Source organism: Eleutherodactylus coqui, chromosome 1 (genome assembly GCF_035609145.1).
Source record: "Eleutherodactylus coqui strain aEleCoq1 chromosome 1, aEleCoq1.hap1, whole genome shotgun sequence".
Lineage (NCBI taxonomy): Eukaryota > Metazoa > Chordata > Amphibia > Anura > Eleutherodactylidae > Eleutherodactylus > Eleutherodactylus coqui.
In genome coordinates this window covers 84657499-84684965 of record NC_089837.1, presented here as the reverse complement: position 1 = coordinate 84684965, position 27467 = coordinate 84657499, and the positions used below count along the sequence as shown (strand labels likewise).

Sequence of the window (27467 nt, the reverse complement as noted above, 5' to 3'; positions counted from 1 at the left end):
GTGTGAAAGCACCCCAAGTCTTTGTTTTTGTATGAAGAAACTAGGTAATAATATAATGGCTTGGTAATGGTGATATTGCATATTTGTATAAATACATATTTCAGAAAGACAACAACTACAATGAAATATGTATGACTAAAAGGAGTTTCTATATTTCCAGTATACTGCATTTGTTCAAAGTGGTCATCCAAACGGGGTAAAATCAGAGGAAAGGGGGGGGGGGGGACCAAAAAAACCACACATTAGATTAAGAACTGTATCACTATAAGATAATTAAATAATTTAAATAATTAAAGAGGGTGCAATGGCTCACGCTTTATTCCAGTTGTGTATGGAATTATGGGAAATTTATTTTGATCTCCAGAAAAACTATTTTAATTATGTAATGCTCTTACCTTCCCAGAGGTCCAATAGCAACTGTGAAATTTCCTCCGAGAGTTAAGTTCCCACCTTTGGCAAAAGCTTCAACTGCCCTTTTGTGGTTCAGGATAATAACTAAATCAGACACCTGTTCAAACACATGGAGTTTAGTATTGGAAATAACTAAAATGTTTTTAACAAGTTTCCTAAACAAATAGAGCACATTAATTAGTAGCAAACAAACATTAAAAAGAAAATTGTAATAAACCAGAGGTGTGAAGTTTCTTTACCACTTCTAGTGGTAAAAAAGTAGTATTGCAAGTAACAGATGAAGAGGGTCACACCTGAGCTGGACTATTTTAAATTAATAAGAAAAGCTCTACTATAATATACAGTAAAGATTGTACATAAAGTCAAAAGAACAACATTTAAACTCTGCAATATTTTAGGTATGTTTCAATGGTTTTTTTTTGCCCTGTACAAAAATATTGACAGGACCACTGCTCGAAAGACACCAGGAAAACGTGCTCCTAAAAAGGGAAATGGCATCCAATAAGCTAAGGTTCAAATGTCGTGATCTTCAATATTCTAAAAAGAGTTGTACTATCAGAGTAATGTTCGTTCGTATACCCCATTAGGACATATTATATAGCAAGGTCTGCTGGCCAGGGCAACCTGTATTAGCCAGCAAAGAGAAGTTAGAAAAAAAAAGCGGCTCCTGCAAATACACTTTGAAGTTTGACTCAGATTTGAGCTCAGAGTCACAGAAGTAGGCCGCGCTCTCCTTTCCATGAAGATTGAAAGGATGTGTACATAGGCTTGAGAAAGGTGCATGCTGCACCGAAACGCGTTGCCTCTTTGTAAACTTGCTTTTATACAAATAAAACCGAAGAAACCAACTTGTTTCCTGCCACTTCCATCGGCGATTAAGAGGACCCAGAGGAGTCAGCACTTAGAGGAGGGGGCTTCTTGTTTTATACACCCCCCTCCTTTTGAGTAAGTGCCTTTCTATTTCATTTCCTTCTTTCCGTCCTCCACAGGACGGAAATTGTTTAAACTCCGCTTGACTTGTTGTAATCTTCGCGAGCGCATAGCTTTTTTTACTGAAACTCTGCTGTTTGTTTTTATTGGGGGCTCACTCTCCTGGTGAGAGTCCCCCCTTATTGTCTTTGCAGCTCTCCTCCTGTACGGAGGATAGGAGATGAAGCACGTTTGAAGTCGGTGTAGTATCCGTTGGCGCTGTCTGATCCATTGTATATGAAGACTGAAAGATCTTCTCCCTGCTTCTGTGCATACACCAGGCAGGAAGTGATCAGCACAGCCCACCTATGACTTGGAGCCCAGCTCCGAGACAAACTTCAAAGTGTATTCATTCTGAAATGTTTCAGAATAAAATACTCATGGGAGCTACAGGCTTCCCTTTCCTGGGTTCATGCTGCCCAAACCATGGTGGCATTATCCCTTTAATCTCCACGGTATGTATAAATATATCAGGGGACAATACAGAGATCTCTTTCATCATCTATTTACACCCAGGACTGTGACTGTAACAAGGGGGCGTCCTCTACATCTAGAGGAAAGAAGGTTTCTACACAGACATAGCAGGGGGTTCTTTACTGTAAGAGCAGTGAGACTATGGGACTCTGTCTGAGGATGTGGTGATGGCAAATTCGATAAGAGTTCAAGAAAGGCCTGGATGCCTTTCTTGAGTGATAATATATGTTATAGTCACCGATTACTTCAGAAAGGTCGGTTATTCTGGGGATTATTCTGATTGCCAGGTTGGAGTGAGGAAGGAATTTTTTCCCTTAAATGGAAATGCCTTCCTCTGGATCAACATTCGGGGGGTCATAAGCTGAACTGGATGGACACATGTCTTTTTTCTGTTTTACATTCTATGTTACTATGTACAAATTACATGGTCCAGAATCAAAACTAGAAGACTGAAAGAAACTAGCGGTCACATCTCTCCAAGACTGCTGACAAAACCAAGAGATGATTAGGTACCAGAGCAGTCAGGACAGGAGTGTTTACTTACTACTCCGGTGGACAGACACTGCAGCTAACAAAACTAAGGGGTAACAAAAGAACCTACCTCGAAGCAGGGCACCCGTCCCGAAAGGGACAACTCCACTACTTGCATGAGGACAGGTCCAAGGTCAGAGGAGAACCAGAGTACAGAAAACCAGAGACAAACAGAAATTGACAAATAAAAGACGAGAACACAGAATGCAAAAGAAACAGAAACACAAGGGACAAACCAGAACACAGGAGCCAGACAACAGACAGGAGAACTGAGCAAGGAGACTATCAGAAACACTGAAATATAGCTGGCACTTCCAGCCAGAAAGAGATGGATTATATAGGGAGCGGGAAGAAACGGATTGGCTGACAGAGCTGTCAATCACCAGCTAACAGCTGCAGGACTAATTAACCTAACTAGACGGGACAGAAAATATTTAACCTTAGGCTGGATTCAGACGAACGTATATCAGCTGGGTTTTCACGCCCAGCCGATATACGTCGTCTCTCTCTGCAGGGGGGGGGGGGGTTGGTTGAGCCAGGAGCAGTGCTCTGAGCTCCCGCCCCCTCTCTGCCTCCTCTCTGCCCCTCTGCACTATTTACAATGGGGAGAGGCGGGATGGGGACAGGGCTAATTCACGGAACTTATCCCTTCCCCCGTCCCGCCTCCTTTCATTGCAAATAGTGCAGAGGGGCGGAGAGGAGGCAGAGAGGGGTGGAAGCTTAGTTCCTGCTCCAGGCTCTTCTATCCTACCCCCCTGCAGATGAGGGCACCGTATATCGGCTCGGCGTGAAAACCGAGCCGATATACAGTCGTCTGAATCCAGCCTTAGCTGGACAGGATAGAACCCACAGCAGTAAAGCTGCGCTGGCAGAGAAAGGGCAGTATCCTGGCAGTGACGTGACACTAGCACATAAACAGAAACTTGTTAAAAGTTACAAGAAAATAAAGAATAATCTGTCTCTTGTGCTAACAACTTAGTTATAGTTCCTTTGGTTATTTTTTTTCTATTTCACAAATTGCATACAAGATCCGAAGTAGCATTATTGTCCTGTTTCAGAAAAAAAAAAAAGGTAAAAATTCACAAAGCCCAATAACTAGAAGAACCTCACAACTAATGATAAAAATTATGATGTTTGGAAATAAGGACACATGACACAGGCCCCAACATGCAAAATGCACTCAACTTTTAACCATGTGGTCAGTGTTAGTTATAACACAATTGTGGGTTACTAAATTTATATATATAGCCTTTGTTGTCGAGGGCCGCCCACTGTGAAGTTTGAGACATTTTTTTCTGTAACCAGAAAGGTTTCTACAGAAAATGAAAGTACAAAAAATACATAAAACTTAATCAGTGTGTTGTTAAGAAGCACTGGAGGGGAGCAGGTGTATTGCATAAACCTTAGGCAATTAGCTAAGAATAGATCTGCAACAGTGGAATAGTTTATGTGCCACTGCAAGTCAAAAGTTTCTCAAACAATTTAACCCCTTCATGACCGGGGTGTTTAGAGTTTTCATGCCCAGAGCAAAATTACACTTTTTGGAATGCTACATTCTAAGGACCTATTTACACGATGGCTGGCCAGCCGATATACTCTTCCATCCAAGTGGTTCCCCCCTTCCCTCCTCCTTACCTGCTCTCTGCCTCTCTTCTCCTAAGTTCCAAGACTTAGCTTTGCCCCTGTTCCGCCCCCTCCCATTGCAAATAGTGCCGAGGGGCGGGAAGGGGGTGGAGAGGAGGCGGAGAGGGGGCAGGAGCTCAGTGCACTGCTCCCGACTCCTCCAGCCTCCTTGCCCTACAGAGAGGGACATCGTATATCGGCCGGGTGTGAAAACCCGTCTGATATACGGTCGTCTGAATAAGCCCTAAAATAAGCCCTAAAACTCACAAGAGTTTGCTGGTATTTATCTCTCGCAGACGAGGGGGATTGGCTGGCAGAGAACACCACACCCAGCCAGCTCAATTAATCCTCACCTGTGAAGATGTGCACAAGGAACCCAGTAGAACCACAGGTCCCAGATGCACAACCTTAACAGGTTGCAATTGCCGAAAAACCTAATAATGCCTTTATATGTTATAATTTATAAGAAAGGTTTAAAAAATAAATCTCCTGGCCACCCATCCAGCATCTGTCAATCTAATAAGAAATTAAATAATATAAGATCATCTGATACTTGTATTGAACTTCCGCACTTTACACTCCCTAAATTAATTTATATAGGTTGGTCAACATCTCACACCTAACTAAACACAAGACAATGCATTTTCCGGTGTTATTTTTGGATAAATCTACGGTGTTGGGTTTCAGGAGTGATATTTACAATTATGTCCTCAATGGATTAATATCCAGCACTTAGATTTTCCTATATTCATAGTTCTCCTGTGTATTATGCATAATATAGATGTGATGAGCGCACTATTCGTATATTTCAAGCCCGCACCTTCTATGTTATCATTTGTGATCAGGGTAAAATTACGCATACGATGCAGAATTCCTGCTTTGCAGAAGGTGACGTTTCCTCTCGACAACCGCTTTCCCCTTCCCTGTTAGGACAAACAGGAGGTTCTCGTTTTGGACCACCTGTTCAATAAAAGTAATTCATGGATGCCTATTCACTGGAATGGCAATATCTTTCCTGTAGTGGCAACGGCCAATAAACACAGTAATATCATCTAATGTGTATTGGGGCCTTCTTACTGTATGCTAGGGTGGTGGTGGGGAACAGAATCAAAAACATAGTATTAATAAGCTGATGTTAGAAGTATCTGGCGGCGGCTTGACTCCTCTTCATGCATGAGCTAAACATGCACATTTAGCTGTTCTGAGCATATATGTCTATGTGGAGACTGGAGGGAGAGAGCTGCAGTATGTTCGGCTTTTCTGATGATGGAACAATACCTCTACAGCGCCACCTATTGGATGGCAGCATTCCTGCAAATTAATGTCCGACCCTTTAATACAGGCCTGTAGAGCAATGATTGGGAATTGAAAACCAAGCCAGAATACCATACACAGACAGCCGTTTCGGGGTGTTTGCCCCTCATCAGTGTGCAGCAGGTTCCTGGCTTGGCTAGTGAGAGGCCTGTGACATGGGTTGGAAAGGGTATCATCCCACCCTAAGAAGAGCACCTAGAAGAAGGTGAGTGAAGAGACTTATAAGGCCATGCATACTTTTCTGGGAAATATATGCAAATAAGGATAATGGAACAATACCGTTTAGGGTAGATGTAACAATGATTACTGCACACTGATGAAGGTCAAACACCCCGAAACAGCTGTCTGTGTATGGATTCTGGCTTGGCTTTCAATTCCCAAGCATTGTTACAAAGACCCGTATAAAGGGTCGGACATTGATTTGCAGGAGGTTGCAGAGGTATTGTTCAATCTTTCTTATTTGCATATATTTCCCAGGAGGAGAATGCTTGGCCTTATAAGTCTCCTCAGATGATTCCCTTCCCGACTCAGCTTTTCTGAAAAATACCCGAACAACAACCACAAAAGTAACCCATACAAATTAAAAGTTCTATCCAGGCAATTTGCATGTATGAAAAATATTATTGGTTGGGAGAATAGCAAAAAGGATAACTTAAAATAGAATAAAACATATACTTTCTTATTTTGTACCAGTCATTGCAATGTTGTCCTCCTAGCTTACAATGCTGAGCAGCTAACACCAGTGGGGCAGCAGTGGGATTGATAATTAGGCCTTTCTTACATATCCTAGTATAGCACACTCCTGGTGGCGGGGGGGAAAAAAAAAAAAAAAAAAAAAAAAAAAAAAAAAAAAAAAATCGCTGGACACAGATATCAGCAGTGTAAGGGCGCCCACCCACTGGCGTTTTTTTTCCCTGCGAAATTCGCAGCATTTTTTTCTCTGCAGGGGTCTATGGGACTTGTAATGTTAAAATCGCGATCGCGCAAAATCGCGATTTCGCGGTAAATTGCGATTTTGCGCGATCGCGATTTTAACATTACAAGTCCCATAGACCTCTGCAGAGAAAAAAATGCTGCGAATTTCGCAGGGGAAAAAAACGCCAGTGGGTGGGCGCCCTAATGCTGCATTTCACTGAACAATTAGTATTGAGAAACTCGTTTAACCCCTTGAGTGGCGGGTTTCCTACCACCCTGTCGTGCCCACCTGGGCAGGTTTTTTAAAATGGTCTAATCATTGAATTTCAACTAATTTTGCAGTTGCGTCTCAAGAGCCATAACTTTTTCATTTTTCCATTGACATGGCCATATAAGGGCTTGTTTTTTGCGGGACAAGTTGTGATTTTTTAAACAGGGGGGAGGAAAAAAAGAAATGGAGAAAAAAGGGGCCATGTCATTAAGGGGTTAAATAATGTATTCACTTCCTTCTCTGGGTCATTACGACGCAGGGATACCACATGTGTGATTATATTTTTGATTTTTTACAAAGTAAAGGGAGACAAGTGTTTTTATAATTTTTTTACTTTTTTTTATTTATTTTTTTATTTATTTATTTTTCCTTTTGTCCCTTTAGGGGACTTCCACAGGGACCCATCAGGACCCCCTGATCACATTCCGGGGGTCCGATGGTGACAGCCCTTTACATGCTGCAGTCACATAGACTGCAGCATGTAAGGGGTTAACACAGCAGAGATCGGAGGTTTTCTCTGATCTCTGCTGTAAGAGCTAGAACCTAGCTGTCCTCTGACAGCTAACAACCAGCTCTCCCTGCCACAGAGACCATCCGCTTGCTTCTGACAAGCTGATGGTCTCTATGGCAACCTGTAAACAAACCAGTGCATGAGATTGCCGGCATATCGGCAATATCTTCTGCTAGTTTTTCAAAGCCCTTGCTTTGTTCTCTGTGGGACTGTGCAGGCAGAGCACACTGTCACAGCTTGTGGCATTGTGCTCTGCAGCTCCCATAGTGATACATAGCCCGGAAATCTTCCGGGCTATGTTGCTATGAGCAGTGGAGCTCGTCCCGGAAAATTTCCGGGCGTGCCACTCAAGGGGTTAAATGAGCAAAAGGGATAGAGAATCATTGAGTTTAAACTCAAGCCAACAACTGAATGACAAACGGGAATCGTACAGTTCTTGTTCGTCCCTCAGTTCCAGACGACGTTAAAATCAGCGCCAGCTCGTTTACTCGTCAGGCAGTTCAAACAGCGATTGTTCAGTGTTAAACCCTGAATGATAAGGGATTGAAAACTGTAGACTATACAGGCGGCCAGACGTCACCAGCTCGTTCAATCAGGCAAACGAGAATTGTGAGATTCTCCGCCCATGTAAATGGGCCATAAATCATGTGCATGCGCACGAGTGTGAAGAAATTTAGTGTGTCCTCTCTGTCCAAGGGCTTCATTCCTGGTTACTAGAGGATACATTGTTCATATACGTATCTTAAAGAGTACCTGCCCTTTCACTTCGGAGCACTTTTACTCCGTCGGCCCTTTTCAGCTCCCTCTGGCAGCTGAAGGCGGCACCATATAGCACCAATATAGCGCTTGACGGGGCCATCATCAGCTGTGGGAAGGACCAGATAATGGCCGACAGAGCAGAGGTACTCTTTAAAGCTCTCCAAGAAAAAAATGGTACATTTGAATGGTGCAGCTAGTAGTGGGAAGGAGAAAAAAGAAAGAACATGTTTGCAGTCTCTTTGAAATGGTTGAAAAATAAATTAAGTGTTCTGAGATTCTCCAGTACAGTATATTTATGAAATCGTTAAAAGGACAACAGTTTTGTGCTTCCGACCGCTATTTGTCCCGAGTGCCTCTTACAAATGTTCACGCGGCCAAATGTTTATGTGCCAAAGGACTTAAACCTCAACCATAAAATTCTGATGGTGGCTGAAAGCTAGAGGAATAGTATCAGGTGTTGATATTCAGCATCCCCAATCCTTCTTTCCCTCAGCATCATCTGTTGGGTGAAAACGTTTGAGTGACAGCTTTCAGCGATCATCTTTCCATAACTCTTAAGTAGCTAATTAGCTACTTAAAGACTTAAAATGCAGAGGGAGCGAGACACAACTGGTAACTCTGAGAAAAGCAGCTGTTTTGTATATGCAAACAGCTGCTTTGTTCTCGCAGTTATCAGCGGTGTCCCGATGAGCTGATAGCTCCGAGAAACAGCAGGACCACTGACAGCTGCATTGTTCTCGGAGCTTTCAGCTGGTATCCCGCTGGGAAGTCTAAGCGGGATACCAGCTGAAAGAAAGCTATCAGCGCCGCCCGCTGTTAATAATCAGTGTGCGGTGCTGATAAGAGTCAACGTTGCTTTCAAGCTTGCTAGAAATCAACGATGAAGGAATAGTGCACGAACAGTGTACGACGGCAGCACATTTAGACACAACGATTATCGCTCAAAAGATGGCTTTTGAGCGATAATCGTTGTGTCTAAATGGGCCTTAAGACAGCTGTCTGACCTCAGGATTATTTGCAAGTGTAGACAACTAAAAAATCTAATGAACATGGGAGTATTCACACTGCCGAGATAGTGACGGTCAGCTTCAATCAGTGCCGATGCTGCAGTAATCACAGGACTTTATAAGTTAGTTCCCTCTATAATTCCCTATTCGGGTTAGATATTCAAGTTATTTCAGGTCTCTCCTTTTACGAGGATGTAAAGGGCTACAATAATTCAAGTCTCTTCATACTATGCAGCCTTCAAATGTAATAAACAGCACAGACTGCAATTTTTTTCCATTGATCTAATAATTGATCAAATAATATCTCGACAAGACGACATCCGGATAGAATTGTGCATTGTTACTTATGGAAGATTGGAAAAGGTTACTTCCACCAGTGTACCGGAGCAGATGTCTGTAACAGGGAACTCAGTCAGAATCCTGTCTGGTGTATGATCAGACTGATTATCTCTAATCAACTCCTCCTGGATTCTCATTAAACGATTATAGACTCGTGCCGTAGTTGTCAAAAGATCAACTATCTTCAGTACAGATACATTTTTATTTTTCTGCATTTATAGAGAACCTGAGTAAATGTAGAAACATCGTAATTAGGAAAAGACGAAGAGTAAATCATAGCACCTGTAGTGTGCCTATAAAATCAATGCAGCTTATATTTCATACGGTAGTCCTGGTCATGTACATTTGATGCCTTGCTGTTTTTTATCCCTGTTAGGTTCCATTCGTATCATATTCAGGCTTTACATTACTTGTGCACATTAGGAGAGTGACACTCAATGCAGGCAACTGTATGTCTATACAACTGCATCATCTGCTCAACTCCTAAAGAGAAAAAAGGAAATCCACACAAATATCAAAAAGTTGACTTTTTTGTTATCAGGATCTCCAAGTATTGGTAGTTGACTTTTAAGAAAGCCGGCAATTTTGATATTAAAGAGGCTCTGCCAACTCCTACGAGCCCATAAACTAAAGTTATTGGCTCATTGGAGCTGAAGTGCTGAGTCTGAGGGTCTCACTCTCATGCACACCTTTTTCCGCATTCCCCCGTTATCTACCCGTAAAGCTCCAGCACGCTCTATGATGATACCTGTGATCATAATGAAGAGGAATAGTCTTATCATTATGAATACATGCATACAGATGAAGAAGGCCTTAACTTATCGGTCATCCCCACTACTTGAGTGACACACCAGTCAAAACAGAATGGGCTACGCAAATAGAGTAAGGTACGGAATGAACATTTGGCGCATTAAACAAACAGCTTTGTCACACCAGATGTTAGGTTGATGAATAATAAATCTGTGGGTAGTATGCTTTGCAGGCTGACGGTGGGCAGACAGGAAGGAAGACAGGAAGGAAGACAAGTATGAGGGTGTCATCCCTGAACTATGCGCTCCCGCTTCTATGAGTACATAACTTTAGCTTATCGGGGGTCATACCTGCAGACAGAAGCTCTTTAAGGATGTAGCAGTTTTAATTTTCCCATCAGGCACTGGGCATAAGGGGTTTGTTATTTTCGAATGGAACTATGTAGGTTTTATTTTAAAAGTTATCAAACTCAACATGGCCGATCCTTCCTTCCCCGATATTTGCCTCTTGATCACTGTCCTTTTCGCTTTGCTTGTGTTAACTGGCTTTTATTAAAGACAACTACAAATCCAACACAGACTAATAGTTATCCACTGCGAGGATAACCTATATCCATCACAAGGACAGGATGATTCTAAGTCAAATGTATCTAAACCATCTGCAAGATTATCCCATATATACTGAGCGAAAAGAGGATCAATAAAGGGGATCGCAAGGTTCAAGGGGCGATCACACACAAATACATACTGGCCACTTATCTCCTGCTTTCTAACCTAAGCTGTTGCTGGGGCGGTGGTCTGCTGACCACACTGCTCAGCCTCATTCAGAGAGGAATGTGATTGATTCTCTTCTCTTCAAATACTTTTGCCATCTGCAATGATTGATACCTGTGACAATGTGTTCTATTCAGTATACCTTGTTCTAGTTCCAAGTACTTTGTTGCGGTCTAGTTTGTCCAGTCAGAGTGTTTTCTAGTCCAGTTTGTGTTTTTGTAGTTTGGGGTTTATCTAACCTTTTTTTGTTTCTGTCTGCATTTCCTCATTCTGGCATTTGCTTCTTTAGCCTCTTGTAAGGGCACTAATGCCCTTTTTGAGCTCAGGGATAGTAATTTAGACAGGTGTAGTGACCCGAAGGGTCCTACAGAGTAATCAAAGAGAGGTAATAAGTTCCTGAGATCTCACTAGGAGCCTCAAGGGGACATAGGAGGTGCCCCACCTGAGATAGAAGCTGTTATTTCTGAAATGGCTATCCCACAGCTTACTAATTGGTGCTTTAGTTGCAGCTTACTGATTGGTGCTTTAGTTGCTTAGCAACACCAGAGCCCACATGGAAAAGGTAAGTTTAAGTGTGTACACACTGTCAGTTGGGAGTTGGAAATTGGGAGCAGAAGAGGGCAGACACAAAAACAAGAACAGGAGAGGGATATAGTGCAGTGAGACAGTGAGTGTGTCATCAGAAGAGACAGATGGAGGAAGAGTTTCTCCTCCATTCTGAGTAAGGAAATCGGAGCCAGCCAGAAAGAGAGGTCATCATAATAGTGAGTGTTACCTCCCCTTGTGCAGTTAACTAACAGTGGAATATAATCTACCCTACACAATCCCTTACAGCCTGTCGCTGACAGCCACGGACAAAGTTAAGGGAAAATCTTTATTGTATCCAAATAACCTTCACCCTGAGAGAAGTAGGAAATCTGACACTGTCAATGTGGATACAAATGTAACTGTTGTTGTCGTTATCATTGCTCTCAAATCCCCAAGTGTGAACTGTCTCTATGACCTGACATTACATAGTAAACTGCATGCCTTCAGTTTACTGGCATCCAATTGGACTGGTCTCGTTATTTCATTACGATAGGTTTTTCCTTAGGAAGAGGGGGGTCTGGTGTTAAGGGACAGAGTCAGGGAGAGATGTTGGGAGAGCCAGTGTTAAGAGTCAGCATTTCTCTGGCCACTTCGATTTCATACCATTTATTTTAGTCTTCACTACAAGTTTCAAATCATTTATTATCATACGGTTACCTTTGCCACCATCATCTAATAGAGAATCCCAAATTGCATCTGTGTTTTCACTGTATTGATACATCCTTCGTATCTAGATTTCTTGCAATATCTGGATGTTAGGCTACTCGGCTATACCCTGAGAGTACTGGAAGATGTGGTTAGTACTGTTAAAGGAGAAGTTGAATGATGCCGTTTCTCATCCAGTTGGCGTTCCTACAACCAGTGATTGGCTACAGCAGTTATATGTGGGTAAGGAACATCATCAGTGTTCTAATGTAAAAATAAAATACGAGCTGTTGTAGTAGTTTGGGGACTAACCAGGACTTATTTGTCACTTTAACTCATATGCAGATGTCAATTTTTTTTTTGCTGGATGACCAGTTAAATAAAATTACATTGAACAAAATGTTACTATATGACAAAAACTGATGGATGATGATATTCCTGCAGAGATCTGCAGACAGGCTTCAGTATAGTGTCAGCGCCTACGACTTAGTGTTCAGGGTTTGTCCCTATCCTTTACATAATGTATGTCACAGCAATAAGGTTGTGCCATTATATTTCACTATGTCTTAAGCCTTGTCATTTTCACAGAGATGATGTAAAGGGCAAAGCTTCATCCAATTTTAAAGTACGGTTCACCATGATTTAGAGAAAAATGTACAGTGAGCAAGGAACAAAAGCTTCCCTCATCGTCTTGCCCAGGATATTCACTGACATGTGGTTCCTTCATTAAAAGCAATATGACCATTTGATTGACGAGGTAATAAGGAGTGCTGCTATGTTTGTGTGCTAGAAACACTGAACTATGATAGGGGTTGTCTGATAGATTAATAAAAATTAGGGTAACTGCAGGAAATGTGCTAAAAACAAGTAGATAAACTCAACTATTATGTCCAAACCTGGCCGTTACAGTAATCTCAGCTGAACTAGACTGCACTACGACTATGCCGTATATGCAAAGTGCATGTCCTTAACTACCAAGGAGTTAAAGCTGGTCCATCACATTTGATTGATGTCAGCTATCATTCATCACCTCCAAACTTCTTAAGGTGCATTCACACTTGCAGTTTTTGTTCAGGTCCTTTAATGCAGTTTGAAGCTTAGATCAAAGAGTCATAGAATAGTAGATTTGGAAGGGACCTCCAGGGTCATCTGGTCCAACCCCATACAGAGCATTCCAAATGAGGTATGACTAAGGAAGAGTAGAGGGGGATAATTACCTCACGTGATCTAGACTCTGTGCTTCTCTTAATACAGCACAGAATTGTGTTTGTCTTTTTGGCTGCTGCATCACATTGCTGACTCATGTTCAGTCTATGACCTATTAGTCTAACCAAGTCTTTTTCACATGTTCTGCTACTTAGCTCAATTCCTCCCATTCTGTATGTGCTTTTTTTCCTTTTTTTCCCAGATGTAGGACTTTGCATTTCGTCTTGTTAAATACCATTCTGTTAGTCGCTGTCCACTGTTCAAGCTTTTCTAGATCTTTTTGAATACTCACTCTCTCTCTTCCTCAGTGTTAGCTCTCCCTCCTAGCTTTATGTCATCGGCAAATTTGATCAGTTTCCCATCAAATCCCTCCTCCAGGTCATTTATAAAAATGTTGAACAACACTGGGCATAGGACAGAGCCTTGTGGTACCCAACTTGATACATTCTTCCACTTGGATGTGCAGCCGATTTGAAAATGAAGAGAAGTTGTATCTATCCTTTATTCTCTCTCTTTCCTTTTAGGACTTTCACCTGGTTTTAGCTTCTAAAACAGCATAAAAAAGCCTGAACAGTACCAGCATGTGGAAAAGCACTCTAAGGCTGGTTGCACATCACTGGCTTGGATTCTGCATGTGGGAGCCCGCAGCGGAATCTGACCCTGTGTCCGGCCGGCGTCCACACATACCTTGTTATATCTGTATTGCGGGTGATTCGCCATTGGACATGCGCAGTACAGATTTTAGTTTTTTTTTTTATTTCCCACGGCATCGCCATCTTGCGGAATCCACACAAAATAGAGAATGCTGCGATTTTTCCTCCTCTCACACAGAAATCGCAATTGGAATTCGCGAGTGTGTAGGAAAAAGTGTTTTTATATAGCATGTAATGAATGGAATTTGCTGCGGATCCACGGTGCGCACGCCAACCATGGATTCTGCAATGCAAAGCAGATTGTGTGCAGCCTGCTTTATACTTATCTCTACCATTGTTCTATTCTAAATGTTTTTTTCTGTTCAAGGGGTCCCATTGAGAGTTCAATAAAGGAAATCTTGATGGAAGAGTAATGGTTGCCTTCAGACGTCACATAGAGATTTGGCTTCTGGAAGCCAGAACACAGATTTGAACACAGCGTTACATATGAAAGACTACCGCTATGCAATAAAATAACGATCATTCATGCATAGAAAAAAAAATCAACTGCATTAAATAATATTAAAAAGGAGAGGAAAAAAAAAAGTGTAAAAAACTATAGGTGCCGCCAACAACACTTACTTCAATTCCGATTTCAAATCCACCACCAAGTCCAGCAATGCCAATGGCAGATGGAGCAGACCATCCTGCGTAAGGAAAATCCACAAGTTACACAGCATGCATGTCTTTTCAACCCAGTAATTATGCTGAATGTGAAGCAATATTATTCAAGTAATGAAACTATCCAGTATACTCCATACCTCTATACAGGGTGCAGTCATAAAGCTAGATCCAGCAGTATATCTCAATACTGGTGGCCTATAGTGAAATAACAATAGTGTACTTGAATAGAAAGGCATGCATGCACTAACAATAGTATGACACACAGGCCGCTAGGGGCCCCAGAACATGGGATTACAATTTTGTGTTGTGGCCCCTGTAAATGATAGAGAGCAAAACCCAATTGCAATGGAAGAGTAGCAAAAATCCGCTATCCGTGTCTCTCCAAGTCCTGTGGGACCGCTGCTATGGCTGAAGTAAGGAAAGCGTACTTGAAGTGGCCTCCTTCTGCTATTTTAAGGGCAGATGATCCAGGAAGTCATCCATCTGCAGGAGATTCAAGTAATGATCCGCACTGAGAGTCCCTGGAGTGAACACAGGTCCAACAATGGCTCCATGCATGTATCATAGCAGGAAAAGGAAAATCAGAGTACGCTTTCCTTACTTCAGCCATAGCAGCGGTCCCACAGGACCTAGAGAGGCAAGGAAAGCGGATTTCTGCTTCTCACGTGCTGCTCTTCAATTTCACAGTTGGGTTTTATTCTCTCTCTTATAGGGGGTCACAACACAAAATTGAAATCCATGTTCTGGGGCTCCCAGGGGCTCGTGCACCATACCATCATGTAGCACATCCATGCCTTCCTATTCAAGTACACCACTGCCATTTCCATATGGGACACCAGGATTGGAATCAAGCATGAGATCAGTCTTTTTGACTACACACTGTCTATCTACTTGCATAAAGATATACTGAAACCCCTGAAAACAGAACTCCTGGCCTTGTTACATTGTATCAGCAGCAGTCAAATGTCTCACTTGCTCAGAACTCCAGGCCAACATCCCTCATCGATGCAGATACATTGCAACAAGCCGGTCAACTGTGTGTGCAGAACAAAGTCAGGAAGCAATTTCCGACTCCGATAGTCAACAATGACTGCCTCTGTCTACTGACAGAAGATATGAAGAAATTATCTTTATTTATGTAGCACCAACATTTTCCGCAGCACTTTACAAATCGGAGAGAACATGTGCAGACAAATCAAATACACTTTGTCAAAAAAATAATCGCGCCCCTAGAAGGAGTTGATGTTTTGCTGCAAAACTCAGCATGCAGTTATAGCTCAGACAGATATACATACGAGTAGAGTTGTGGTGTGATTAGATGAACGGTCTTGTCACCTGAGGACCTAGAAGGGTCCCAACCTTGGCCTATAAAAAGGCTCTTGGAGGCTCCTTGTGTGTAGGGACCTCTTCTTCCGCTTGCGTAGAGTTTGCTGACCATTAAACACCTTTACGACGCAGAGAAGAGATTTAACCCAGGTAACAGAGTTTGAGAGGGGCACATTATTGATATACGAGAAACTAGATGCTCATATCGATGAACTGCCCGCCACCCGGGCCGTTCTGACCGGACTGTTAGGAGATGTTGGGACCAGTGGATGCGTGATGGCTGTGTCTAGAGATCTAGGGGTGAGCGCCTCAATCCTGCCTTTGCTGTGGAGCGGCACTCTGCCTGCACTGCTGGTGCGATGGTCTGGGGGGGGGGGGTCATTGCCTACAACAGTCTGTCTCCCCTAGTGGTGGTACGAGGGACAATGGCAGCTCAGAGATATGTTTAGGCCATCCTACAGCCACGTGTTCCTCTCATGGCGGCTTGCAAGAGGTATTTTCCAGCAAGATAATGCTCGGCCGCACACACAAGGGGGTCTCCATAACATTGACACACTTCCATGGCTGCCCGATCACCTGATTTATCACCAATAGAACAAGTATGGGACCAACTGGGACGCTAACTTTAACAGCCTACGAATTTGCATGATTTAGAGCAGGGGTGTCAAACTCATTTTCACCAAGGGCCACATCAGGCTTATGGTTGCCTTCAAAGGGCCGATTGTAAGACAGTACAGTTAGGGGTTGTTCACACAAGCGTATTTGCGTACATAATATGCAGTGAATGGAAGCCCCTGATTTCAGTGAGTTCATTCACATGATGTATATTGTCACACATCATTCTGTTACATACTATGCACCCCAATAGGCCATTGAAGTGACTGGGCCGCGCAAATACGTGGTGAATGCGCAGGAAACTGATGTATTCACTGCATATTTGCGCACTATCTCAGGGGGCCCATCTACATTCTTTTTGGCGTGCCCAAATAGGCAGGCATAAGCTATTTTTGATAGCACAAATACGCTGTGTATCTGCGCAACTGAAATACCCATGTGAACGAGCCCTAATACTGACCCCCACAGTGGCCCCAGTAGTAACATTACCCCCCAGCAGCCACCATTGTACCCCCCAGCAGCCACCATTAACCCCTCCCCCTCTCAGCAGCCACCATTAACCCCTCCCCCTCTCAGCAGCCACCATTAACCCCTCCCCCTCTCAGCAGCCACCATTAACCCCTCCCCCTCTCAGCAGCCACCATTAACCCCTCCCCCTCTCAGCAGCCACCATTAACCCCTCCCCCTCTCAGCAGCCACCATTAACTCCCCCCCTCTCAGCAGCCACCATTAACTCCCCCCCTCTCAGCAGCCACCATTAACTCCCCCCCTCTCAGCAGCCACCATTAACTCCCCCCCTCTCAGCAGCCACCATTAACTCCCCCCCTCTCAGCAGCCACCATTAACTCCCCCCCTCTCAGCAGCCACCATTAACTCCCCCCCTCTCAGCAGCCACCATTAACTCCCCCCCCTCTCAGCAGCCACCATTAACTCCCCCCCCCTCTCAGCAGCCACCATTAACTCCCCCCCCTCTCAGCAGCCACCATTAACCCCCCCCCCCTCTCAGCAGCCACCATTAACCCCCCCTCTCAGCAGCCACCATTAACCCCCCCTCTCAGCAGCCACCATTAACCCCTCCCCCTCTCAGCAGCCACCATTAACCCCTCCCCCTCTCAGCAGCCACCATTAACTCCCCCCCTCTCAGCAGCCACCATTAACCCCCCTCCTCTCAGCAGCCACCATTAACTCCCCTCCTCTAAGCAGCAACCATTAACCCCCCCCCCCAGCAGCAACCATTAACCCCCCCCCAGCAGCAACCATTAACCCCCCCCAGCAGCAACCATTTACCCCCCCCCAGCAGCAACCATTAACCCCTCCCCCCCCAGCAGCAGCCACCATTAGCCCCCCTAAACCACATACTTACCACCTCCTTGCTGTCTGTGCAGCTTCCCCTCCGCTCGCATATTAACATTTTCCACAGCACTTCTGCCCTATTCAGCAGTTCCAGCAACCTGATTGGTGAATCAGCCAACCCAAACAACCAATCAGGTCGCTGGAATAGCTGAATAGGGCAGAAGTGATGTGGAAAATGTTAATATGCCAGCGGGGAGCTGCAGCACCCCAGCTGGTAATCGCTTAGTGGTGAGCAGCGTCGGCATGCCGCGGGCCACATGAAACGAGGCAGCGGGCCGGATTCGGCCCGCGGGCCTTGTGTTTGACATATGTGATTTAGAGGCTGAGCAGATATGGCAGATATACCGAAAGATACCATACGGAACCTGTATGTGAGTAAAACCATAGTGTATGTTGGACACAATCTTGTTTCCCTGTAATTTCGACTGATTTACTTGACATATATTCAGATATTTTTGTAAAGAAGATTGCAAGGCCTGAAGATGAAGACGGATGTATGATTGACCTTTCCCCTCACATAAATGTGTGGCCAGACAGCTTTCTATATACGGACTTTGTCTGAGAAATGTATTAGTAAACAGAACGTGTATTGTCGGTTTTACTTTATTTGATCTTCTCTCTATATATTTAGACCTTGACTAAGCTTAGAAGTACTCATAGATGACCAATTACTGATCTCAGACAGCGCTTGACCAAGTGACCAAAAGACCAACATTCCTGCACGAGCTAAAAGGCTAACAAGTTATGCATATGATAAATCTTGGTCACCTGATTTCAATGTATTTGTTTCAAAGGATTATGTATTCTGTATAGTCAAAGGACTGTTTGAGAAAGCGGAATGATTTGCGATATACACAAGGGCTGTGTGGCGTGTCAATGATTTTCCGAAGTACTCGAATTAACCCTTAATATGGAAGAGCAAGAATATACATACAGTGCTACATTTTGGTAACACCTCCATGCCCACCCGTATCACATCTTGTATCCAAGCTAGAGGTGGTACAACAGGGTACTAGAGCCTCCACGTCAGCTTGTATCACATCTTGTATCCAAGCTAGAGGTGGTGCAACAGGGTACTAGAGCCTCCATGCCCGATTGTATCACATCTTGTATCCAAGCTAGAGGTGGTGCAACACGGTACTAGAGCCTCCATTCCTGCTTGTAGCACATCTTGTATCCAAGCTAGAAGTGGTGCAACAGGGTACTAGAGCCTCCATGTCTGCTTGTATCACGTCTTGTATCCAAGCTAGAGGTGGTACAAAAGGGTAAAAGAGCCTATGTGCCCACCTGTATCACATCTTGTATCCAAGCTAGAGGTGGTACAACACGGTACTAGAGCCTCCATGACCACCTATATCACATCTTGTATCCAATATAGAGGTAGATCAACAGGGTACTGGAGCCTCCATCTTGTATCCAAGCTAGAGGTGGTACAACAGGGTACTAGAGCCTCCATACCCGCCCGTATCACATCTTGTATCCAAGCTAGTCGCGGTAACCAGAGTACTAGAGCCTCCCTTCAATGGGTCAGTTTTGCAGTAAATTCTCCCTTTGCTCTGATACTATAATCACTTACTTATAACAATGTTACAATCACACAGAGAAAGTTTCATTTGATTCTGACAACTTCTTCTAAGGGAGGGATTTTTTTTGAACAAGGAGTGCATTACATACAGTATTAAACCAATATACAGTCTGAACAATAGGGATGAGGTCCCTACTCACAAGAGCTTACAATCTATGAGGAAATAGGGATTACACAAGAGAGATACAAGTGCTTGTAATGTACAATGCTCCAGCCATCTTATATATAAATAGGGTCACATATTTAAAGCTGTATGAGCCGTCATCAGCCAGTATGTGTGTATGGACAGATATGAGGTGCATTAGATTGTATCAGTGTGGGGGATACTGTGGGATGAAGAGGTCAGGTTCTGAGGGAAAATATAGAAGAGGGGTATAGATTGAGGTGGGTTACATTAGATTAGTAAATGTCATTGACCCTTTGCATTATAATGTAGTTGCCCATTAAGCCCCACTTACACACAAAGAGGATTGCTCAAAATGTATTCAAAAGATGGGGAGAAAGACAGTTTGAGTGATCATTTTGCATAAGCTGGTAATGGGCACTAATACCCATTAGTAGCTTATTAGCTTTATTTGCATGTAAATGAGTCTCCCTTGGCTGTATGCAGATAACAGCAGGTGGTCTGTACTATGCATACAGACCCTTTGTTCTACAGCGGGACTGCAACTGAATGCAATGTTATCAGCGTTCCTGTGGAGAATCTTGTGTGGTCCCTGCGATCAGTTCTCTGGCCAAACTATGGATTTTAAGGTGAACGAATAATCATCGTTCAGCCAAAAAGCACACAATGGTAGCATTTACACGCAACGATTACCGCTCTAAAGACACCGTTTGAGTGAATTTTGAGCGTAAATCGTTTCATGTAAATGGGGCTTTAGAGCATTATTTAAGATAACATAAAATTTCAATCAGCAACCTTATGATATACTTACTTCCATCTGGAAGACGGGCCAGAACTATACCACTTCCTCCTCGAGCAGTCACCAAAAACCCTGCTTTTATAACAGATAATATAGCAAGACCTTGTGCTTTGGCAATGACATGAGCTGCAACAAATCACAAGAATAAATGAGGATAAGATTCCTTTGCAATGAAAACATTTATATTTAACATCCTACTGCGGCTATTTATGTGCAAACCTTGTCTAACAAAGTTTTTTTCCCCACTGTTAAAGGGCCACTTCCGTGAAATGTATTTATCCTTCATTATCTAACTAGAACCCAGTATATACAATCAGCTAGCATTACCTTAGTTAGTTATTCTTTCTATCTTATTCTGACCACCTGAGAATTATTTCATTTCAGTCATCATAAGGACCCATATGGTGAAACTGCAGGGACTGCACCACACAAACCCTTCACAAAGGGGAGGCATAAACTGATTAGGGATTCCAGTTGAACAGTTTTGATGAAGGAGCTCATAGTTCATGCTCCTGACTGTAGACTTATTTAGGTGAATATAGAAAGTAATGATAATCATACTGTCCTCCCAGCAGGCAGAGATGGCACAGGCTCTAGCTGGCCACGTGATGCTATACTAATGTATCATGGCATTGTTAGCTCAGCATAGAGGAAAAGACAGCAGTGAGAAATCTGACCATCAAGATAGTGTCTGATAAGTATCAGACAGGAGCCTGCACGGAATGTAACTGACTGTAATAGAAATAAGAGACATCCAGAGTGTGATATTCAGGTGAAGGGGCAGGGCAGGTATGTGTTATTTCTTATTTATTTAACTACATAGGCTTTGAAAGGGACAAGAGAGTGTATCCCTCCAAAACATGGTAATTTGTAACAGGATTATGGAGGTGGTTTAGCAGTTTAGGCACATATTAAAAACATTTCTTAGCAAACATTTAATAGATGGGGAACATTTTCCAAGGACTCCAAAGTACCTGTAACAAAAAGAAATACACTACAAGTGTCAGACATTTTATGGATGTTTGAATATATCCATACCAATATACTCATATCCAACACTTTGTCATTTTCCAATACATTTTTGTGGTCAATAGCTTAAAAAATTAAAAATCTGTCACCCTGTAATAGATCTTCATTCACCAGCAGTTTAGGACAAGCCCAGTTCGTTCAGCAGGAAAAGGACATTAGAGTTTTGGACGAACCTGAGCTTGTTCTACTTTTAAATGTTGCATCTCTGCATATTTCAGAGCTACATAAATGTTTGTCTTTATAACAACACTAGAAGTATTTCAGTAGCTCCTACAGAACCAGAGCTACAGCTGTTTGAAGTGGGGTCAGGAATACTAGTTCTACGGCTGTCATGCTTTGGTGTGCCCTGCAGAGCAGAGAGGAACGGAGGGGAACCAGTGGCAGCAGAAAAGATCTATGATTTTCCTGTATATCTCTCTATCCCAACTGGGCGTGTGAGGGTGGACAAGTTTTTTGTTAATGTTATCACCCCTCATTAATCAGAGAGTACATTTGCTCTCTGATTGTCACATGTTTTTTTTTTGCCTCATGAAACACGTGAAAAAATGAGAACTTGCTCTGTATTCACTTTCGCCCACAGTTTGAACCTGTATATACTGTAGCCATTGCTGGCTGAGGCATCTAGGCGGTTTTTTACATGCTCAGGCTGCATGCACATGGGCAGGTCGGATTTGCATGCGGAAGCCTGCAGCGGAATCCGGCCCTAGCAGCAGCGTCTGCGTGTACGTACTTTCATTTTCTTCTTTCTGTACTGCTTGCCGTTGGATATGCGCAGCACAGATTTTTTTTTTCAAACTCCTGCCTTTCCGATGGAGTCTGCGGCCTGTCCGCAATGTCAATTGGGTCTGACTGCTTCCATTAACTTCAAATGAAAGGAAAATAGAGCATGCTGCGATTTTTCATCCGCGAGCAGAAACCACAATTAGTTTCCACTCGTGTTCATGAAGAATCACTTTTACATTGCATGCTATGGGCGGTATTTGCTCCAGGAATCCAGAGGCGGTTGCCCACTACGGATTTCGCAATTCAAATCTGCCCGTGTGCATTCACCCTTTGGCGGAATCTACTCAGGAGAATCCACAAATGGATTGAAACATGTGGATTTAATTTGTGGACCTTTTGGTTCGGAAAACAAATCCCAGCATGCTCCATTTTTGTGCGGTTCCCTCATGGACGGCTTCCATTAAACACTAGACGTGCCGCGGATCTGAGGGGAAATCAGGACATTTGAAAAAAAGAAAAAAAAAACTGTACCACACATGTCCGACGGCGATCTGCGAGGACCGTGCACAGTACAGCAAACCTGGAAGTGGAGATGTCTGCGCGAACGATGCTGCCGGAGAAATACAGGTACGCAGGGTTCAATGGCCACGGGCATGGCTGAACTCCATGCGGGGAATCCGACCCACCCAGGGGAACTTGGGCCTAACACAAGGTTTTACATTTAACCCTTTCCAATCCAATTTGTATCCTGGTGTTCCCAGGGGGCTTACTCTTTTTCTGCCATTATACAACGACGCTATCTGCTGGCTAAAGCCAGTACTGCATAAGGTGACATGTTGGATAGGCTCCAACAGCAGAGTGGCTAGCAATATACAGTAAGAGAACCCCGACGGACGTCTTCCAACATCGGAGCTGTACAGCCTTAAATCATAATGTCTTTAGACTCAGACATTGGATTGGAAAGGGTTAAGAAATAAAAACCATAAAGAAACTAGTATACAAGATTGAAATGACAACAGCCCGTACTTATAAAGCACAGTAAAATTCCATTAAAAAAAAAAAAAAAAGAAAATGCCAAATTAGTTGTTTTCTGTTCATCTCGTTTAAGCAAAACAGGGGAAGAAAAGCTAATCAAAATGTCTTATATACCTCAAATAAAAACTAAAAGTTGTCCCACAAAAAACAAGCCCACATAAAGCTAGGGTGATGGAAAGTTAAAAATGCTCTGTCCCTGGAATGTGGGGACACACAAAACATTTATGTAAAAAGTGATATTATAAAGGTAGTAAAACAAAATACAACCTCTAAACCTGGTGCAAGAAAAAAATACCATTTTAGGCCTCATGTCCACGGGGATTTTAACTCTTCTCCTGCCCGTGGATCTGCACCCCATAGGGATGCATTGACCACCCGTGGGTAGATAAATACCCGCAGATGGTCAATAAAAGTGAATTTTAAAAAATGGACACGCTCCATTTTCGCGCGGGTCTGTCGCGGGGACGGCTCCCGCAGGCTTCTATTGAAGCCTATGGAAGCCGTCTGGATCCGCGGGAGACCTAAGGCCTCATGTCCACGGGGAAAATCAGATCCGCTGCAGATTCTACATGTAGAATCTGCAGCGGGTCCCTCCTGCCCCGCGGACATGAGCGCCGAAAATAAGAATTTAAAAGTATTTACCATCCGGCGCGGGCGGAGAAGATCAGCTGTTCCTCACGGCCGGATCTTCATTTTCGGCCGGCGGATGAATTCCTGACGCCGGCGGCACGTCGCCGGCACGTCGCCGACGTGCCGCGCGCATGCGCCGGGCACATCCGCCGAGCCGAAGCAAGGAAGATGCGGCCGTGAGGAACAGCTGACCTTCCCCGCCCGCGCCGGATGGTAAATACTTTAAATTCCTATTTTAGGTCTCCCGCGGATCCGGACGGCTTCCATAGGCTTCAATAGAAGCCCGCGGGAGCCGTCCCCGCGGGAGACCCGCACGAAAATGGAGCATGGTCCGGATTTTTCCATGCTCCATTTTTTTTAAAATCCCTTTTATTGACGATCCGCGGGTATTTATCTACCCGCGGGTGGTCAATGCATCCCTATGGGATGCGGATCCGCATGCGGGAGATCCGCTGCGGATCTTAAATCATATTTTGCCCGTGGACATGAGCCCTAAAATAAGAATAAACTTACTGCAGCGGACCGTGCAGATCTTCTCTTCTTCGCGGCCCGATCTTCTTTCTGCGGCCCAGCACATCCGCCGGCCGAAGAAAGAAGATCCAGTCACGAAGAAGAGAAGATCTGCACGGTCCGCTGGGGTAAGTTTATTCTGATGTATTCTTATTTTCAGCGCTCATGTCCGCGGGGCAGGAGGGACCCACTATGGATTCTCCATGGAGAATCCGTAGCGGGCCTGATTTTCCCCGTGGACATGAGGCCTAAAGCAAATCCGCGCAGAATCTGCTGCAGATTCTGCGGGGATTGTATTTTTCTAGTGGACATGAGGAGTCTACGGGAAATTCAAGCCCATACGGATTCCCCGTGCAGAATCCCACAGGGGGCCCCTCCTGGCCCACACACGAGGCCAGGAAATAGATTATACTTACCTGTCCGGACGCTGTGGATATCCCCTCCGTCGCGGACGGATTTTGTTTTTCTGCCCGGCGCATGTGCTCAGTACGCCGTCAGCGTGCCATGCACATACACTATGCACATTTTTTTTTTTAAATCCTGCTTTCCCGCGGCACAGCACAATAACAGCTGCGGGTGTGCCGTGGGATCGGACGGCTTCCATAGACTTCAATGGAAGCTGCAGGAGCCATCTGTGCGGGAAAACCGCACAAAACGGACCATGCTGCAGGTGTTTTCCCGCATGTGCGATACGCGTGCCAGGGAAAAATGACATCCGCAGGTATTTAATTACCTGCGGGTAATAAATGATTCCCTATGGGCGCGGATCACACGTGCAGGAGACGGGACCCGCGCGGATTTACTAATTGTATTTTCCCCCTGGACATTGGGCCTTAAGTAATATTAACCTTAATATGCAGTATGTCATTAAGGGGCTAAGAATGAACTAAAAGGAGTTTTCTGATATTTTTATCACTGGTGACAGTGGGGGTAGGGTGTGTGTGTGCGCGCATCTTAAAAAAAATAAAAGAGATCGAAAGTGATATGCAACTCAGTACCTATAAAGGCATGGTTGCCTACAATTTATTTTTCCTTTATCCTTGGCAGCTTTATACATCAGATCTATTAGGACAGAGCTGTGATCCGTGACTACAGGTTAGCTATAGTGGCTAATGAAGTAGTCTAGGACACACCCCTTGTCTCATCATTGGTTCAGGCTGCCTCCTCTTTTAGCACAGTATTACAATACAGTTATACACACTTGTATGTGACAGAAGTGAGATTTCTTACAAGAACTAAAGTTCAGCTCATACCTGGAATAATCTTATCAGGTCCGGATCTAGAACTGATTTCTGTGAATTCTCTAAGAATTTTTGCAGCTTTTTTGGCTTCGGATTTCAAGTTGGAAGGGATGGGGTTATTCACTGTGAATATAATACACAATCAGTTAGCATAGTGGAAGCGGACTATGTTCCTGGGTACATTATGAAGCAGAACTAAACTCATTCATAGTTTAATGTGCACCAAAAAGATAATAAGACCAGAGCGTTTAGATAGCAAAGTCACATGTCAATCCATTAAGGAAAAGCCCCTTTAACCCCTTGAGTGGCACGCCCGGAAAATTTCCGGGGACGAGCTCCACTGCTCATAGCAACATAGCCCGGAAGATTTCCGGGCTATGTATCACTATGGGAGCTGCAGAGCACAATGCCACAAGCTGTGACAGTGTGCTCTGCCTGCACAGACCCACACAGAGCAGTGCAAGGGCTTTGAAAAACCAGCAGAAGATATTGCCGACATGTCGGCAATGTCCTGCTTTGTTTACAAGTTGCCATAGAGACCATCGGCTTGTCAGAAGCAAGCAGATGGTCTCTGTGGCAGGGAGAGCTTGGTGCTTGGCTGTCAGAGGACAGCTAGGTACCAGCTCTTACAGCAGAGATCAGAGAAAACCTCCGATCTCTGCTGTGTTAACCCTTTACATGCTGCAGTCTATGTGACTGCAGCATGTAAAGGGTTGTCATTGCAGCATGTAAAGGGCTGTCACCATCGGACCCCCGGAATGTGATCAGGGGTCCTGATGGGTCCCTGTGGAAGTCCCCTAAAGGGACAAAAAAAAAAAAAGGAAAAAAATTATTAAAAAAATAAAAAAACACTTGTCTCCCTTTACTTTGTAAAAAAAATCAAAAATACAATCACACATGTGGTATCCATGCGTCGTAATGACCCAGAGAAGGAAGTTAATACATTATTTACCCCTTAATGGCATGGCCCCTTTTTTTCTTTTTTCCCCATTTCTTTTTTCCTCCCCCCTGTTTAAAAAATCACAACTTGTCCCGCAAAAAACAAGCCCTTATATGGCCATGTCAATGGAAAAATGAAAAAGTTATGGCTCTTGAGACGCAACTGCAAAACTAGTTGAAATTCAATGATTAGACCATTTTAAAAAACCTGCCCTGGTGGGCACGACAGGGTGGTAGGAAACCTGCCACTCAAGGGGTTAAATCAAGTGTACGGCAATAAAACGAGGAATTGTGAAAAAGATGTGCATGACAAGTATTTGTAAATGTAGAATCCTTTATCCACTATCCTACAGCTGTGAAGGTTGCCACCATTTGTGTGCAATAGAGGTGACCCTAAGTGTAGTTATAGCACAAGTCAGCATAATTCCTGTGTAATGGACCCTACCACACAAGCTCTTCAGAGAGGACACACACTCTTGTCATAGTTACTACTGGTGATTAGAACCTCCGGTTTTAATAAAAGAGATCACAGTTCATCCGCCTGACTGTATACTTATGGTGTGTAGCTCATTTAAATAAATATACAGAGTAGTGATAATCACACCGTCCTCCCAGCAGGCAGAGATAGTACTGTCTCTAGCTAGTCACGTGATGTGCTGAAACATCATGGGATTGATAGCCCAGAATAATGAAAGAGAAAGCATGGCGAAATCTCAGACTCAAGATGGTGCCTAATAAGTATCAGACAGGAGGCTACACTGCATGGAAGCGACTGCAATATACATAGGAGACCTCCAGTGTGCAAAAGGCAAATCGGGTAAGGGGGGCAGGGATGCAAAATACATGTTTGATGAAGTGGCCTCCTTAAAGCAATTGCTACACTGTAATATCTAATAGACATATTAACCCTTGAGGTACACAGCTGGATGCTTCATGCCGTCCGATTGGCAGTTTCCTATAATAAACTGCATCTGCTGTGAACAGGATTTAATAAAGTAATCTAAATATACATAATTGTGCATTAGATATTCAGCTGAAGCTCAGAAAAGAGTCAAGGGAGACTAGGATAGACAAATAATTTCTGTTGACAGGATTTACTAAATTGATAGGTCATGAATGCAATGATTAATGACTACTCTGCTGGGAACCGGTCTCA

The 27467-nt window shown here is 43.8% G+C and overlaps 1 protein-coding gene across 1 annotated transcript in view; it reads right to left on the bottom strand.

Annotated features, from left to right (window-relative positions):
• SH3YL1 (SH3 and SYLF domain containing 1) overlaps nucleotides 1-27467 on the bottom strand; it is an 88184-nt gene that overhangs the window by 45083 nt on the left and 15634 nt on the right. Inside the window, exons 2-5 of the mRNA XM_066597785.1 lie at nucleotides 25385-25495; nucleotides 20217-20330; nucleotides 14361-14425; nucleotides 396-508 (exon numbers count right to left, since the gene is read on the bottom strand). Coding sequence (XP_066453882.1) covers nucleotides 396-508; nucleotides 14361-14425; nucleotides 20217-20330; nucleotides 25385-25495 — 403 coding nt within the window. The remainder of the gene's footprint in view (nucleotides 1-395; nucleotides 509-14360; nucleotides 14426-20216; nucleotides 20331-25384; nucleotides 25496-27467) is intronic.